The sequence below is a fragment of the Oenanthe melanoleuca genome, chromosome 20 (assembly GCF_029582105.1).
Source record: "Oenanthe melanoleuca isolate GR-GAL-2019-014 chromosome 20, OMel1.0, whole genome shotgun sequence".
Taxonomy (NCBI): domain Eukaryota; kingdom Metazoa; phylum Chordata; class Aves; order Passeriformes; family Muscicapidae; genus Oenanthe; species Oenanthe melanoleuca.
In genome coordinates, this window is record NC_079353.1 from 6310824 (window position 1) to 6328135 (window position 17312).

The 17312-nt window shown below is 49.7% G+C and overlaps 1 protein-coding gene across 2 annotated transcripts; it reads right to left on the reverse strand.

Moving 5' to 3' along the window:
• Positions 1-1184: 1184 nt before the first annotated feature.
• Positions 1185-14701, reverse strand: OPRL1 (opioid related nociceptin receptor 1). Of its 2 annotated transcripts, XM_056507418.1 has the most exons (5): positions 14564-14701; positions 14076-14330; positions 13427-13680; positions 4559-4914; positions 1185-4243 (listed from the first exon to the last, which is right to left on the reverse strand). In XM_056507418.1, the coding sequence occupies exons 3-5, from the start codon at positions 13651-13653 to the stop codon at positions 3720-3722; spliced, it is 1107 nt and encodes a 368-aa protein (XP_056363393.1). In that variant the 5' UTR covers positions 13654-13680; positions 14076-14330; positions 14564-14701; the 3' UTR covers positions 1185-3719. The 2 variants fall into 2 exon arrangements, with proteins under 2 accessions (XP_056363393.1, XP_056363392.1); XM_056507417.1 differs by lacking the exon at positions 14076-14330 and having other exon boundaries at positions 1205-4243; positions 14564-14695.
• Between the last annotated feature and the right edge of the window lie 2611 nt (positions 14702-17312).

Genomic DNA, 17312 nt, shown 5'->3' on the forward strand with positions numbered 1-17312 from the left:
CCTGCTGGGGCTGTCTCAGCCCTGGGGCCAGGCTTTGGGGGGCAGAGGCATTTGGAGCAGGGGAAGGGCTTTGTGGCTCCTATGGGCCTGGGGAGAGAGATTTCAGCTGAATACTCACCCAAAACAAACACCCCTGTCTGACCTGCAGCTCAGTGAGGGGTAACCCAGCATGTCCCCAGCTCAGCTCTTCCCATGGCATAAAACCATAAATCACAGAATATCCACAGCTGGAAGGGACCACAAAGATCAGAGAGGAACCCCTGGCCTTGCAGAGAACAGCACCAAGAACCCCACCATGTGCCTGAGGGTGTTGTCCATCCAAACCTCAGTGAGAGTGTAAATTCTGCACTTTATTTTTGCTGCTAGAAATTGTAATTGATGGAGGGGAGAGTGTTGTTGGCTGAGGAAGAGAAATCTGGTTCTTGCAAAGCCAAAGAACTACCTGGATTTACCAAGAGCCAAGGAGCTGCTTGGGAGAGAGCTCAGCTCATCCACTCCTCAGCCTTTTCCAGCACTTGATTTCAGCCAACAGCAGCAGAGAGAATACTTGGTGCATTAATAAATCCCATAATACTGAATAAAGCACTTTTGTTTATGGTTTTGCTGTAAGAACTCACCCCTGGGTACTTATCATTAACCGAACTAGAGGAAAATTAAAGATTTCCATTTTTTTTCTCACCAATTCACTTTTTCTTTTTTAAGAAGAAAATCACCACTGCTAATAAAAAAAACCCTCCTGATATTTACCTGCTTGGGTAGGAATATTGATCTTTGTGCAGAGAGAAAGCACTTTCCTTATTGCACATCTCACTGGCTGATCCATCTTTCCTGCAGGATATGGCCTTGGCTTTATTTTCAGAGCAGTTCTGCAATTTATTGTTCTCCCAGGTCACTCCTAACCCCATAACTCCTGGGAATTGTGGGGAGAGGAGGTGGGAAGAGCTTATTTTTCTTTCTTCAGCAGACTTCACCTCTACCAGCAGGCAGATGCCTGCACTGCTGCCCTGCCTACACATCACAGATGCCCTTTGCAAGACCCAGGGACACAATTTTCCAGCATTTTCACATCTGCTCCTGTAATAACTACAGACCAAGTTGTCTGAATAACAAAAGTTCCCACTGATCTCACTTGAAAGGGATGGGCTGAGACATCCCAAATCCACCCAGTGAACTCTTCCAGATTATCATCCAAAGCACAGAGGGGTTTATTTTCCTTTATTAAAGCACACAAGTAGCCACCTAAATGTCATTTACACTGCAGCAGTTGTAAAAATCACACCAACACAGCCACTTCCAAAGGGAATTACAGAGCCAGCACTAAAGCCATCCAGCTGACCACGAGCCTGTAACTCCAGAGGCACAGTACAATAAAGTTTTGCTTTCAGGTGTTTGCTGCTCTTCTTGTAACAAACTTCACTGAGCACTAAACAGAATGCCTAAACACATTCACTGCAAGGGCCGTGGAAATACCCAAAAGCTTGGTAAACACACATTTATTGAGTACTTGATTATGTAAGATCATTGCAGCATAGTCATTATAACAAAATCCATATTTAAAAAATGCCAAACACAGGTATATTTCTTTTCAGAGGACATAAATCTATTTAAAAACCCAGCCAAGAACAACAAAGGGAGTGTGGCTGTTCCTTAGCCACCCATGAGTGCTCTCCTGCTCCCTAAGGGTAAGAACAGCCTGGCAGTCAGTTCCAGCCATTCCAGACCCCATCAGACCATCCACAGCTGAGGGCTGAGCAGACCCGAGGTCTCTCACTGCCCAGTGCTGTTGCTGCACCCACAAACACCCTCCTAACCCAGTTTTCCAAAGGCATGGGTGCAGCTTGCCAGCAGCACAGTTCTCAAGGAGCTGTTCTTCACATGCCTGGGGTTTATATGGGATTTCCTGGTGAGGGCTCTGGGATTAACATCCACTACAAAGTGCTTAAAGTGCCCAGATTTCCTCCTCCCTCCACACTGGTATGGGGAAGTGCTAATTGCAAAGTTTGCTCTGCATCCAGATTCCCAATCAAATGTTAATCAGCATCAAAATCCTCCCAGCTGAGCAGTTTACAAGGGATCTGGGTCCTACAAGAGGGACGCTGGAATTGCATCTATATTTTAAGCCCAACCATGAGGGAAACACTCTACATAGAAATATAACATTCAATTCCTTTGTACAGCATATATAAAGAACATGACAGCATTAAAATATAGGCAAAACAATACATTAAAAATACAGAATCTCATCGATCAGAGCACAAGAAATATATTCACACTGGAGTCTGTACAGTCCAGATGACACTGCTGGTTCTCACTTTGGGATTGACCTCCCATCTCCAGGTGGAGGTTTTGCTCCCCCACCAGCACCACTGGCCACCACTGCCCAGATTTCCCTGGGCTGTTGTGCTACAGGGACAACCCAGCCTGCTGCTCTCCCCAGCACAGAGGGCACTCAAGGGGTGGAACCCTTTGGGGAAGCTTTTGCTTGACAGGACATTTCATTTCCCACCAAGCTCTGGCCTGCTCTGGGAGAGGAAAATCAATCCATGGTTGGCAGGAGGGTTGGTACCTGGGCAGCATTTCCCACATGCTTTCAGCATGGTGGGTCTCACTGCAGTAAAAACATAAAACAAACCACAGAACCCCAGGTTTGTATGGTTTGTGCCCCATTTATCTCATGTAGAGTGGGTGGGACTGTTTTAGGCTGCCTCCTCCCCCCAGGAATGTCCATGTCTTCTAGAAGAGCTGCCATTCTGACTTGTCCAAAATGGCTTTCCCTATAAATAAATACAAAGTGTCTATAGGCCACTTCATTCCTTCCTCCTCTCACTGAGGAGGATGCCCAAGGCATGCTTGGTTAGGTGAAATCTGCACCTATTCCACTACAGACATGTATATACAGACACGTTCTGTCCATTATTACACTGGAAATACTGAGTTTAAAAAAGGAAAAAAAGTAGTAGCAGCATGTAAATGAGAAATTGTGTTCATTTCCTCAGTCTTTTTTCTTCCTCCTCTTCAGAGCTGCATCATCAGTTCTGACAGTCTCCTCTCCCCACCCTGCTCCCCTCTGAGAGCGGGGTTTCACTGCAGATCCCATCTGCAGGAGCTGGCGCTGTCCTCCCAAGGCAGTTTGAATTTCTCCTCCTGTCAGCTCCCTCCTCTCCCTCCCTGCATCCTTCCCTGCTCGATGACTCATCCTGGAGATGATCTTGGGTTTTGTCTGATGGCTCCTGCCCGTTTTGGCTGCAGCACAGTCTGATTGCAGAGCGATGGCACAGGAGGAAAACCCGCGCACGAGCGCCTGGTGAGCCAGGAGAGCTGATAACATCTCCACCCAGGGAGCAAAAAAGCAAGAGTTCACATTCTGTCTGTCTCCCAGCAGCAGAAGTGTAAGCCCCAGGAGCAATGCCTGTTTTAGACCCTTAATTCCCAAACTCTCAATAACGTTGTGAGCTCACAGGGTTTTGCAGGGATCAGCGGGCTGATTTCAAACACGTTCCTTAGTGCAGGATGCACTGGAATTAAAAATGCATCAAATGGGCTGATTTTCTCTGCCTGCTCTCGCAGTATCCGGTTTTCCCAACCCCCAAAATTGTTTCCTCGGTTTCTCACCTCTCAGTTTTGAGGTCCTGCTAAAGGGCCGTAATCTGAGTCAGCTCTGACGTGGGGGTGGTCGGACTCTGCTGGGCAACAGCCACCATGGGGATTTCCATGCCTAGTCAGGCCGGATTGTTAGTCCCCTCCGAGTTCTTGCAGGCGTAGGCCACATCCTTGGCGATGCTGCACATCCTGTTGGACATCTGGAGCTCGGTCCTGAAGGCGGTGGGGAAGCAGAACTTCTTGAAGCACGCCTTGAAGTTCTCATCCAAGAAGGCGTAGAGCACGGGGTTGAGGCTGCTGTTGGCATACCCCAGTGCGGTGCAGAAGCAGGAGATGGCCAGCTCCAGCTCGCTTTCTGCCTTGGCACCCAGGCACTGCACCAGCACGAAGATCTGGATGGGAGTCCAGCAAACGATGAAGACTGCCACCACCACCAGCACCATGCGCGTGATGCGCCTCAGGTTGCGGTCCTTCTCCTTGGAGCCCGAGAGGACACGCACGTTCTTGAGCCGCCTGATCATGAGGCTGTAGCAAACGGTGATGATCAGCACAGGGATCATGAAGGAGAAGAGAAAGACACAGATGCCAAACACTGGATCCCAGTAGTCCACGGGAGAAGGGAGCTTGATTAGGCAATCAATTTCTGCAAGGGTAAAAGAATAAAATGGGAAGGAAGATCAGCAAAGGCAGATCAAGCAGAAAAGCATCTGCACATTCAGATTAGTTTAGGTTAGTTAGGTTAATGGCTGGACTTAAAGGGCTTTCCCAGCCTATTTCCCAATTCTACGTTTAATGCTTGATTCCTCACATAACAATTCTAAAAAAGCAGTAGCAGTGATGTAGGGAGGCAGAGTTAAGATGATTTTACAGCAGGGACCTCACCCCTTTGATGAAACCCCTCACCCTGGGCTCTCCTGCCCACCAGCACCCCCCTCCCGCTGGATGCAGTTTTACTGACCGTTGTTCTCATTCTCTGCAGATCCCATCACCATGGCTGGGATGCCAAAGACAGAAGCCAGTGCCCAGATGCAAACATTGACCACCTTGGCCTTGTGGGGCGTGCGGATGTCCAGGGCTTTGATGGGGTGGCAGATGGCGATGTAGCGGTCCACGCTCATCATGGTCAGCGTGAAGGTGCTGGTGAACATGTTGTAGTAGTCAATGGAGATGGCAATCTTGCACAGGACGTTGCCAAAGGGCCAGAAGCCCAGGAATGTGTCTGTCCCCTGGAAGGGCAAGGTCATCAGGCACAGGGTGTCAGCCAGGGCGAGGTTGAAGATGTAAATGTTGGTGGCTGTCTTCATCTTGGTGAATCTGAAAGGCAGGAATGAGCAATGGTCAGCCACTGAACCTTACTGAAGTAGATTTTGCTGCTTTTGAGAGGAGACGCTGTATTTTCTTATGTAATGAGATTGGCCATCCTCACCCTTCAACCTCCCACAGGTTTATCAACACACAGTTCAGCCCATCTCCTACAACACCACAAATGGTCCCTCCACAACCAATTCCATGGGCAGAAGAATGATTCCCTCAGACTGCCAGTGAGCACCATGAAAGGCTGAGGCTGTCAATTCAGATGGTGTCTCTTGAAAAATTTCTTCAATAAGGCCAACTTAGTATTTCACTACCTATGGCTTCATTGTTCTAAGTATTGGTGAGAGCTTTAGCCAGTAAGCTGATTTGAAAGGTGCAGGGGTAAGTTGATCAGCCATTTGAAATGGGCTCATAGCCAGAGAGCATGGCTAATGTGAGCTGTCAAATCAGAGCAGGAAAAATGGCCAGCCCTGGCCAGCCCAAAACTGGTGAGGAACTAGGTTTGAATCAGAAATCAAAATATCACAATGGATCTTTCTAGAGAAAGGAGTAAAGTCACAAGTCAAACTCCACTTTAAAGATTTTTTTGTCATTTCAATATGACTTTTACCACATGAACTGACTGCCCTGAAGGAAGAGTCACCTCGCTGTAATGGCAATCATCTCCTTTTCACACTTGGGAAATGATGCAGAGCCGCCTGTGATCACCTATCCAGGGGGACGTGCAGAAATGGAAGCTCAGCAGTGACTCTGTGACTGAACCTAACATTTCAGCTCCAGGATATTCCTCTTATGGGCAGAATAAGAGCTCAAATAGGTATAATTTTAAAACTACAGCTCATCCATCATCTACTCTACTAATGGCCTTGTCAGAAACACGGCCAAAAATGGCAGACAATGATGTTATTAACAGAGTAAAAGCTCATTTGAGGGTAACACTTCTACCCATAAACTGCTGCACTATTTTCAGTCTGATACATGCTAAAATATTACAGGGCCTGATTTGACCTAAAAAGCTCTTTTTGCCAGTTTGATTCAGAACAGCAAACTGCCCTTCTCAGTGCTGTGCCCTCCCCTGAGGGTCTGAGCTTCTTCAGCTCCTGATGAATGATTTGAATGCTTTGGCAGAACATTATCACTGGCATGTTCTGAGCTCTGCTGTGACACATGGTGGCCTGGCCAGGTTTGTAGAGAAGCAGACAGGGGAGCCATGATCCAGACTATAAAGTCTATTTTTTCACCTGCCTTGGAGCTCTAAGCTGGGCTTGTATCAGGAGTTTGAAAGCAGCTTCAGAAAGCAAAACCAAATGATCCTATTTTTGACCCTGAAAGCCAAGGGAAGCTTTTGGAGGTGAGCACTGATGGAAACGTTGTTGGAAATACTTTGAGGTCTCCACACAAGCCTGAGTGAGGCTTTTCCTGGCCCAGAAATCAATCACAGGTTCTTAGAAAGCCAGCCCAGACAAACTTACATAACCAAAAGCAGTAGAAGGAAAATACTGGTGCCTTTCCTTTTGTGATGGGATGAATGAGCAGAAGCTCTTTGCAAATCCAACATAAGCAGGCAGCTGCCAGGGCTTTACACTTTGGGATTTCCTAAAGAGAATTACAGCAGCCTCCAGTGCCCTGAACTCCAGGAGCATCTCAGGGTGGCCAAATTTTCCTTTCTTGAATTCTTGCACTTGGCATAAACGTGGCAAAGCACAGGGGGATAAGTTGGGTCTGTGAGTGGATTCACTTTCCCCTCCAGGTCAGCAGAGGGGGATTAAAATGAAGAAGTAAAATCACTGTTTTATCAGCTCTCACAGAAATAAGCATTGTCAGCTCAGGCTTTAGGAAACTGTTCAGTCACCCAAGATTGTGCTGGCAAAGGTCTCCTGGGAGCTGCAGTTTCCCCTGAGCACCACAGACCTGGCTGGGCTGGCTCAAGCAGTTCTTCCTTCCAGGAGGGCTGGAGCCAGAGGCAATTCAACATCCTCTAACCCTGATGCTTTTACTGACATTACAACTCAAGGGAATAACAATTTTGAGCAATGGTGAACAGCATTACTGCAAAACAGTAAAAATTATCGATTGTTCCTGTTTTACTTTTTGTTATTGACCAGTGGGAGAAACAAGCAACAATTCACCCACCTCCAAGCATCCTTGGGGGATGAAGCTGCCTCCCTGCACACTCCTGTGTTTGGGGAAGTTTGGGGCATCTCAGCCAGCCCTGAGCTCAGGGTGTGCAGAGCAAATCTTCAGCTCCTTCCCACATCCCTCCAGCCCCACTGGCCCTACTCCTCCCAGACAATTCTCACCATGAATTCAGAGTCCAAGTGCAGCTGCTCTGCCTGGCCCTGCACAGACCCCTCTCCTCTGCCTCCTCCTCACCTCCCTGAGGTGTGGCAGAGTCTCCTTCCCCTGCTCCAACAGGACACTCTGATGTGGCTGCCCCACCACTTCCTTCAGCCCACCTTCCAACAGAATTTAGAGCTGATTTTGTGCTCTTGAAAGGGGGTGAAACTAATTTACACCTAATTAATTACTTCTACACCACTTTCTCTACATGCTGAGAGCCAACAGCCATTGTCCCAACCAACCATTGTTCCCAAACATTTCCAGGATGTTCAGTACACACAAAAATCAATCAATCACTTCTCTGTGGATTAACCTCTATTTCTTTCCCTCCAGAACTGAGAGTGTTCTTTCTCTTAATCTGCACCAAAAAAAAAAAAGAAAAATTAAACTCTCAGGCTTTAGGAGGCACCTCAGTCTCCTCCCCCACAACACAAATCTGCTGCAGATAAGCCTGTGGACTCCATGGAGGACATTAACTCCCTGCTGGGCCACTTTCTTGCACTCTGCCACGGAGGTAATTTCCTAATGGAGCATCTCCCACAGGGTGATGCTCAGCTCTCCATCCAGCTCCCCCTTTGCCACAACAGTAATTGCTTTGCTCTGCTCTCCTGTTCTCTCAGATGCTGAAGCTTGAGAGGAAAAACACCTGGGTATCAGCTCAGCACTTGTCTTCCTCCTCCTTCTTGGTAGCGGACCCTCTGTTAAAGGGAATACACGGTCTGGGAGAGGAGATGAATGGTGGGGAGGCAGACACACCCTTGGGGCTTTCAGGACTGTTCCTCACAAGAACAGATTCTGCCCCTGGCTGAGCCTCAGGGTGAGCTGCAGACCTGTTTTTGCATCTTTCCCTTTTCCACCCAGCCACAGCAAGGCTGCAGGGCAAGGGCTGGGGCTAAGGACCAGCGATCCCAAAACCCAAAATGGAGCTGCAGTTACCAGGGGAAGAGGCACCAGAGCAAAGCCCTAAAAAACCCTGAGCATTGTTTCCAGGAGCTCTTTGCCTCTTGGAGCCTCCTGATTTTGAAATGTGTAGTTCTAGCTAATTAGGATGCAGACAGTGTTGTTCACCTTGAGCAGCTCCCTCCATCCCCACCTCACACCCTGGCAGCAGTGACAGCCTTTGCCCCCATCCCTGCTCCAGAAAGCAAAACAGAGCAGAAAAGGCTCAAAGAGGATTTTTACTGATCTGCTCCCACCCTGTGATGGTGGAAACCAGCCCCAGTTCTCTCCCATCTCTGCTCCCAGCCTGCTCCCAACCCTCAGGTCATGTGAAGCTGATATTTGATCTGGCACGTTCTGTCATGATTTGTGTCCCCTCAGCCATCCACCCACACTGTGCTCTCTGATCCCTGCTGCTCTGATCACCAGCCCAGAGCCACTCAGCCTGAAACTTCTGACCAGTGCAAGAGGATTTATTCTTAATGGTTCAACAGGCCCTGAGAAAAACACGTAGAATTAGAGAAGGACAGATTTAAATTAGCTGGGCTCTGAGACCAGACACTACAGCAAAAGCAGCCACCAGCACAGCACCTAAAGCCATAAATTACCCAGCTAGACAGGGACTGGCTAGCAGGGGCTAGTGAGGGAATCTGCAGCCAGCCATGACGAGCACACAATTTGGGACAGATGATTTTCTTGTCCTTGAGTCTCACCTCTGTGTCTGGGGGACAGCAATGAAAATCCAGCCCAGCCCTGCCCTCCAGGGGCTCTCTGGGGCTGCTGTGGCTGGAGCTGCCATGCCAAGGGAGGAGGCTCTGTGCCTGCTGCTGCAAAGGCTCCAGGGGCTCTCAGGGATGCTCCCAACCCCTGAGCAGGTGCTTGGCCACCAGGAATGGTGCTCTGCTCTAAGGAGGGCATTCCTCAGCATCCACCCTGCAGCAGGATGCTCTTATCCCTCTCATGGGCCAGATCTGCCTCTGCTGACATCCAGAATGCTTCTGGGAATTGTCCAGCCTCTGAAAAACACTGGGAGCCAAGTCCCATGTTAAACATCACAGAGTTTGCTGCACATGGGCAAGTCCCCTCAGCAAAGAGCCCTTCAACACACACTGGAGCTACAGCACCTGTGCTGGCAGGGGCCAGATGTGGCTGCTGTGGGTCATGTGGCTGAGCCCAGCTCACCTGGGCTCATGGGGATCCAGAAATCAGAGAGCTGCAGACCTTTGCAGCCATTATCAGAGCAGGGTTCCCTCCTGCTCACCTCACCATCCTCACCCAGCTCCACTCACTCTCCAGGGCAAAGAGCCCTTGGTGTGGGTTTCAATTCTCTATAAATTGCAGTAATTTATGTCTATTTATTTTATTTTTCAAGGAAAAACTAAGAGGCAGATCTGGAGACAACAAAGGTCTCAGATGGCCCCACTTGTGTCTGCTGGGTCCCCACTGCATGAAGCACTCATTCATTCCAGCTCTGAGACACACAGCTGGCCCAGGCTTTTCCCTTAGAAAGCTTTCTATTAAGAAATCAGCATCTCTGAAATGTCATCATTAACTTCATTTCCCCTGTCTCATCACAGCCAGCTGCCCCCACCCCTATTCTCAGGGACTGAGGCAGTTTTCAGGCAGAACAGCAGCTGGCACAGCATCCCCAGGCAGGCTCATGGTTCAGGCACCTCCCCATCACATCTTTCCTCCTAAAGCTTCACCTGGAGGCAGCAGATGAAAATGGAGCCCTAAATGCCCTAAACTGCCCAAAACACTGCTGGAAATGCTCTGAAAGGTGTTCTGCCATAGAGAGAGCAGAGCATCCCCTGCATTTTGCCAGGCTCCCAACAGAGAGCTGCCAGGGCTATGAGGAGTGCCCAAGAAACGAGGCAGCATTCCCATGGGGTTTGAACTGGAGGAATGGAGTCCTCCAGATCCCCACTGCAGCATGGTGGAGCTAGGGACAGCAAGATGCATCTTGTCCCTTCCCTGGGTCACCAATGGCTGGCAAGATTTGGGGCCTCTGTCACACCCCTGTAAGAACACCTGGGCCAGCCCCACCCCCAGGGCCAAAACCTCACCCTCCTTCCCCTTTGCTTTCCTTCCTAAATACAAAGATCTTGGGCAAGTAGCCTTGCAGACTTCAGTTAATAGCTAGGAGGGATCTCAGCAGCCTGGTTTCCCCCACTCTCCCCCCAAACCCTCTGTTCAGCTCCTTGTTTCACATTCATTAAGAAGCAGAACAGGAAATATATGCAGAAGAGAGCAAACAGCAGAAGGAGGAGGGAGGGGAGGCATGGTCTCTGCTGGCAAGGAGCTCCAGGATGAGCCAGCAGAACAAAGCCACAGACGAGGCAGGTTCCCACAATAGGCCCTTTGCTGTCCAGGAAATCGTGTTCCTGACAAGAGCCCTTCTCCATCTTACCCAATTAGTGCTGCTCAGCACTGGAAGGCATTGACAGTCACATGATGACTGTCCCTATAAATTAATCCTTCCAAATGTTAAATCACTCCAAATACAATGGAGATGTAGGCTGGGTTCTACAACAGAGGGGAAAACCTAGAGGAGGCTTTGAATTTGTACTTTTGTGTGAAATACCGGGAGATTTTAAAACTTTTCCCTTGGTGCTGCAGAAAACTCATTCAGGAGGAACAAATAAATGAGTTTTCCTGATGCCTCCAACTTCCTTGAGTGCTATTATTAGAGTATTTTTATTTCCCAGCTCCCTCAAAAACAGGAAACAATTACTGTCTATAACACTACCAGCCTTTTCCTGGAAGGTAGTACACCATTTTCCTATAGGCTGTGCAATATCTTGAAGCCTGGTTATGATTGCTGAAATATGGGGGGAAAAAAGCTTGTTGGGGTGCACATTACCTGCACTGGTAAGGGTGCAGCACAGAGGGTTTGCTGATCATTTTTCCATTATTTTATCATTAAGAGCCCCTAAACCCTGTGTTGACTTACCAGCAAGCAACTTCCAACCTACTGAAAACCAGGTGCTATTCAAGGCATGAAGCATCAAAGCTCTAATCTGAGGACAAAAGGCTGTGTTTGAGAAGTTCACCAGCATCCTCCTTGAGGGGCCACAATTTGGCAGCTCTTCATCAGCCTGTGTACATGGCCAGGGCCAAGAGTTTGATATAGAATCTAATTCATCCTCACACCTGCTCCTGAGCTGAGCAGGCAGGGCAAGGAGAGAAGAATCCTGGGCAGAGATGACCAGAAGTTGTTACTCATCAACTCAGGAAGGGTCATTGCCTTGGCTCTAGCTCAGGGGTGGTCTCAGCTCAGCACTGATCTCCCAGGGAACATGGGTGGGGAACAGCAGCTCCTGCACGTCCTATAGGTCAGTTATAACCTCCCCAGCACACCCTTCTCATTTCTGAATAAAGGGAAATACAGAAATGGAAAAACCTGAGGGACAGTTTTCAACTGCTTAAAAACCGTAAAATGAGAGGACACGCACAAAAGGAGATTCCCATACATTCCATGGGAAATTCTAGTGCTAAATCCCACTTTCTTTTTCTGAGGAGAAAAACATACCTTCCAACTGGAAGGTATCAAAATCAAAAAGGTGTGGAGCAGAAGCCAGTATTTTGCATGTTTAACCCTGCCCAGGACCCCAGGTGGGACACTCAGATTACTGGTGATCCTCCAGTCCCAGCCCTGGGCTGGGCCAGCAGGATCCTGCTGTGCACATCCCACCAGACCTTTGCAGACAGGGAAAAGATTTCTGCCAAGGCTCCTCCTTACACACATTAAGGCTCATGCACAGGGTGAGGTCTCCCTTCCTCTGCTGCACACAGGCTGGCATTTCTATGCAGCCACATCACATCATCAGACAAGGGCTTCCAGCTCCCAGAGCCTCACTACTCACACACTTACACACACCCACAAAGCACTCCAAGGATTGCTACTACACTGAGCAGGAACAGAGCTCTCCAGACATGGCACCAGTGTGCTGCAAACCTCCTCTCTGCATCTGCAGACTGCCCAGGGCTAATGGGATCCCCTGTCAGTGCCAGAAACTCCTCAGCTGAAAGAGCACAGACAGGCAGCCTGATGAACAGCCACGTCACTTTGCCCTTGGAGCAGAGATTTAACCACCCTTCACCGACCTCTGGTACCAAAGATCTCATTTTGCAGCATCTTCCCCAGCCAGGTTGTAGTTATTCAGGGGAAAGGTGCTTTGGAAGCAGCTGGGCTCCTGGCAGGAGCAAGACAATCTCATCAGTGTCTGAATACCTGCTAAATACTTTCATCTTCTGTTGGAGGATTCAGCCTGTCTTTTCTGTGCTGGCAGCGTCCATCTGCACCAGGAATCTGCTCCAAGATGTGGATAAAATGGAAGTTCCCTCCTTAACATGCAGGGTGCACAGATCAGAAGGGGGATGCTGGGATTTTACATAATCACAGCCCTAGGAGCTGCACAAACTTATTCTGTACTTAAAGGGTGAAGAAGGTTTCTGATTCCCAGAACCAGAAGAGTTTGAACCACGGCAGAAGCAGACAGGGAACACTCAAAATGCCAGCAACGGGCAGGGAGGATGGAGTGGTGCATGCTCTCTGCAAAGGTACCCCCTTACTCTCCTGACTTCAGCACAAGGAGCCAGAGAAGTTGCCCTCAACTCTGCAGCATCCTCTTACATCTTATTTAAGTCTGCAGGCTCCAAAGGGTTGGAAGACTTATGTTTGTGGGTTTGCTTTTTTTTTTTTTTTTTCTCCTGCAAAAGTAAAAGGAAGCTTCCCAGCAGGCTCTTTCCTTTGCAACAAGGCTCAGCTTTGGAAAGAGCCAGCTCCCAGATGGAGCAGCACCTGCAAACACAGCTGGGGTGCTGGACACAGCACAGGAAGGACAGGTCCCGTTAAGGAGCCAGCACACCCTGGCAGTGGAATGCTCCCAGCACATTGCCCTCCCCAGTGACATCCAGCTCCCTAAAAAGAGGAAGAAGAAAAAAAAAAAGAAGCCCCATTTTTTTAAGCAGATCTGCTCACTCTGTTCCATTCTCTGGGTTAAACTTTAGGAGGCACCAGAGGGCAGCTGAAAACTGGCAGAAACCTTCATCACAGCCTAGAGAGGGAAAAAAATAATAAAACCAAAACAATAAAACAAATAGCCACATCGTTACCTCTGAAGCACATCTGTAAGCCCAGGGAAGAGCCTGCCTGCTGTCCCCGCAGCAGGGACGGAGGCAGGGAAGGTGTGCCCCCTCCCAGCTCCCCGGAGCCTCCCTGGGGTCCTACCTGACGATCACATACATGACGGAGCAGTTGCCCACCAGCCCCACGATGCACACGATGGAGTAGACGACCACGATGGTGATCTTGATGCTGAGCGGCAGGAAACCGTCCCCTGTGCTGTTGTTGAACCAGTTGCTGGGCAGAAAGCTCAGGTTGAGCATGGAGGAGTCGTTCAGCAGCTTCCTCAGGTCGGGGTCTTCAAAAATGTGGGCAGGGAAGAGCGGGTCCATCCTGGAGCAGCAGCCTGCGCCAAGGACCTGGGGCAGCAAGAGGCAGCTTTAAAATCCGCTGATAAACGGGTGGCAGGGGCTGTAGCAAGGCAAGCGCACGGGAGACGCTGGGGAAGGGTGATTTATGACCGGGGGGAGGATGATTTAGCGCCACGGAACGCAGCCCCCCCTCCCCAGGAGCCTTTTAATGGGATGGCACCCTGGAGCCCGGCGCATCCCGAGCGCGCAGGGATCGCGCGTCTCTCCGCACACACCATCCCTCTGCCGGGGCTGCTGTGCCCACCTGCCTCTCCCTCCCTGCGGCTCGGTGAGTCCCCCACACCTGGCGCTCCCAGAGCCGGCGGGGCTCCGGCACGACCCCACACGGCGGTGAAAGAGCAGGAGAAGCCCCAAGTTGGCAGCAAACGGCGGGCGCTGCTTACCTGCGGCAGGTCCCCGCTAGCGCAGCTCCGGAGCCGGGCACATCCAGCAGCCCGGCCGGGCAGGGGGCACACGGGACAAAGCCGGGGCTCCGCGGCTGCAGGGGGAGAAAGGGCTGCTCCGCAGGCAGGGATGCTGCCGGCGCAGGGGGCTGCACCCCGGAGCCCACGTTTTTAAGGAAAAGGGAGGGATGAAGGAGAGGGAGGGAGGAAGGACGGAGGGCGGCTGGGCAGAGCCAGGCTGCCGGGCTGCTCCCACTGCGTAAGAGAAAAGCGGGAGGGGGAAGGAGGAAAAGAGGAGGGGGGGATGATAAATAACCAAAGGCGGCGGAGGGAAGGAGAGCCCACACCTGCCAGACACGGGCGGCGAGGTGCCCCCGCCCCGGGGAGCTGCCCCGTCCCACCCCCGGCGGGAGAGGGGGACCCGCATCCCCAAACCTCCCCAAACCTCCCCGAGCCCACCCTGCCGCACCTCCGGCCCGCAGCCCCACCTGCGGCCGGCTCCCGGCGGGAGATGCTGGGAAGAAGGGGAAGAACCGGGAAAGGCTGCTGGGGAGATCGGGATTCGGGAAGCAGATTCCTCCCTCCTCTGCAATTGTGCAACCTGAGCGCTGTTCTAGCGCAGGAGCGGCGGAATGGGAAATCTGACCTAGAAACTGGCAAAAAAAAAAAAAAAAAAAAACGCAAGGAGGAATGAAAACTACGGGGAGAAAACTGTTATCATTTAGTATTTTTCTAGCAGCATTAACTATAGGTCATTTTGGTAACCCAAAGCATCCTGCACTTCTCATCTGAGTTAGATATTTCAGAAGCTGCAGTGGTAAATTCCTTACCTCAAGGTGGGGTGATCCACACAGACCCCACAGGTGCCTGCAGTTCCCAGCCTGCTGCGGGACACTGACCCTGATAAACTCATTTCCCAGGAGCTGCAGAGTCCCCCAGGTAGGCCAGCCCCCAAACAGGGTGCACAGAGGACTTTGGGGCCCACCCCAGTTTGATCCCAGATCAGAGATGGTTTGACTGCTGAGAACCAGAGCCCCTGGTCTGGTGCCTCTGGCCATCTGCAGGGTTTCCCCATTTCCCAGCATTTTGAGGACATTTCTGTGTTGGGGACAAAAGCAGAGACACACACAGAGCAGAGCAAATTCAGGGCACACTTGCCCAGGAGGTGGGGAAAAAGAACATGAGTTCTTGGGCATCAAATGCTTTTTCTCTTCCCAACCCACAGCCAGCCCAACATAGAGATCCTGGCCCCCAGCAGGCAGCCAGGGCTGCCCCTTTGTGCTCCAGCTCTCCTTTATTGGATATTTGGGGATATTTAGCACAAAAGCTGCACCTTCTTCCCCAGGAGCACAATGCTAAGGTGTGGTGCTGCATGCCAATTTTCTTGAAAGCTCCAACAAGAGATCTCAGCTTTAACAGGGACAAGGGGAAAAAGCATGACCCAGAGTTCCAGCCCTCCTGCAGAACAGAACAGTCTCACTGCTTCAGAAAGTGGGGTTTTGTCAGTCCATTAATGAGAGTGTGAAATAAATATTAGAGCAGACATTACCTTAATTGTCAGTGGATTGATTTCCAAAGGCTGAAGCAAGGACAGCAGTAAATCAGTGCAAGAGCTCCCAGCTGGACAGCCCAGGAGCTGATGGGAAGAGTGTTTGCAAATTCAGCTCTGCTCCTCTCTGCTGGCTCTCACCCCATCAAATGCTCTCAGCCCTTCCCACACTCCTTTATGCTAATGCAGTGCAGCAAATACAGCAGGTTCACCTGCTTTTTTTGGGGTTTTCTTTCTGGTCTGAGAGATGTGTTTCAGAAAAGCTGCTGGAAAAGGGATCAGAAATGCACTTGGAACTACTGACAGCCAAGATATGTGTGGGGGACAAATATCCTGCCAAAAATTCCCCTCATCCATGCCTCTAGTTTTTCCTGTGTTCACCCCTGCCCTTTTTGCATGGGGAAAAAAAGCCCAGAATTGTCCATGCAGCACCTTCAGTCTCAATCCCAATGCTTCACATGATTTCACTCCAATTATTATTCAATAATGGTGAGATGTGTCCTTCCAGAATACCTCATGGTATCTTAACACATGCTCCTCATCCTCCTGGGGTGAGAGGAGGACAATCATCTCAAGAGCATAATTACCAGATTTCTTCTTTATCAGAAGTCTCCTGTCCTTTGGGGTCTATGCACCAAGCCTGGGAAGGAAGATAACCTAAATTTTAACAACATTACCCAAAAAGGACTTCTCCCAGCCTATTTCTTTGAAAAACAGATCAGCTCTTTAGCTTGAAGGTTTCTCAGCAGACAGCAAGGTAACAAAAGCCAAGAAGAGGACAAGACAAAAAGCCACTCTTCTTCCAGATGATGCCCAGGGAGCCTCTGGGGAGGCAGCAGATCTCACACACCATTAGGAGATGCTGAATTCACAACAGAGAGTCCAGAGCATCAACATGCAAGTGAAAACAACTTCCACTAGAGCAGATTGCTCCAAGCCCCATCCAGCCTGGCACTGAACACTTCCAGGGATGGAGCAGCCACACACACCTTTCCCATTTCTACCTCCAAACTCCTGGAGCATCAGCACAGTCTACATCAGCTATGGATGAAAAATCCTTAATTATTTCAGGATAATCCAGTTCAAGTGCCAGTAATTGCATCTTCTGCCATTTCAACCAGTTTAACTTTACAGACATTGCTCCTAAATGTGGAGACTTTTGCTGATTCTGCAGAAAACAGTCTCAGCCACCTGCATCTCATAATAGCACAGCCCACAGGGATTTTTTTTTGTCTTTGCTTTCAGGAGGTGAAGATGTCTGCATGTCAGGGCTGTTTTGCCACCTTTAACATGGTTTGTCAGTCTGTTTAATCAAGGCCATCATGAGCAGAGAATTAATTTTTCAAGATGTGAAATCATTTTTTCATGCAGGGAACGAGCACCTGGGCTGGAGAGGGGTAGGAGAAAGGCTTGGGGGATGTGGAGTGTGCTGGAAAGAAAAGCTTCAAAAAGGCAACTGCTCCTCCTGGGATGATGGGGACCTGGTTAATGGCTTCATTAGCTAAATATGGACCACAACCACTGGTAATGGGTGATATTGTCCTTAGGACATTAATGATGACAAATATTTAGCAATGATGTATCCTTTCCTAAGGCAGAGGAGTTAGAATTGGATGATCTTTACAGATTTATGGTCAACAGAGCATCAGGGAAACAAGAAAAATGTAATAAAAATACATAATAATATA

Bases quoted from the DNA above. Each gene is read 5' to 3' on its own strand.
- OPRL1 (XM_056507418.1), bottom strand. From the start codon at position 13,653: ATGGACCCGCTCTTCCCTGCCCACATTTTTGAAGACCCCGACCTGAGG. The intron at 4,915-13,426 runs GTAGGACCCCAG...CCTGCCTTTCAG, and splicing joins GTCATGTATGTGATCGTCAG to ATTCACCAAGATGAAGACAG. The intron at 4,244-4,558 runs GTCAGTAAAACT...TTACCCTTGCAG, and splicing joins TGCAGAGAATGAGAACAACG to AAATTGATTGCCTAATCAAG.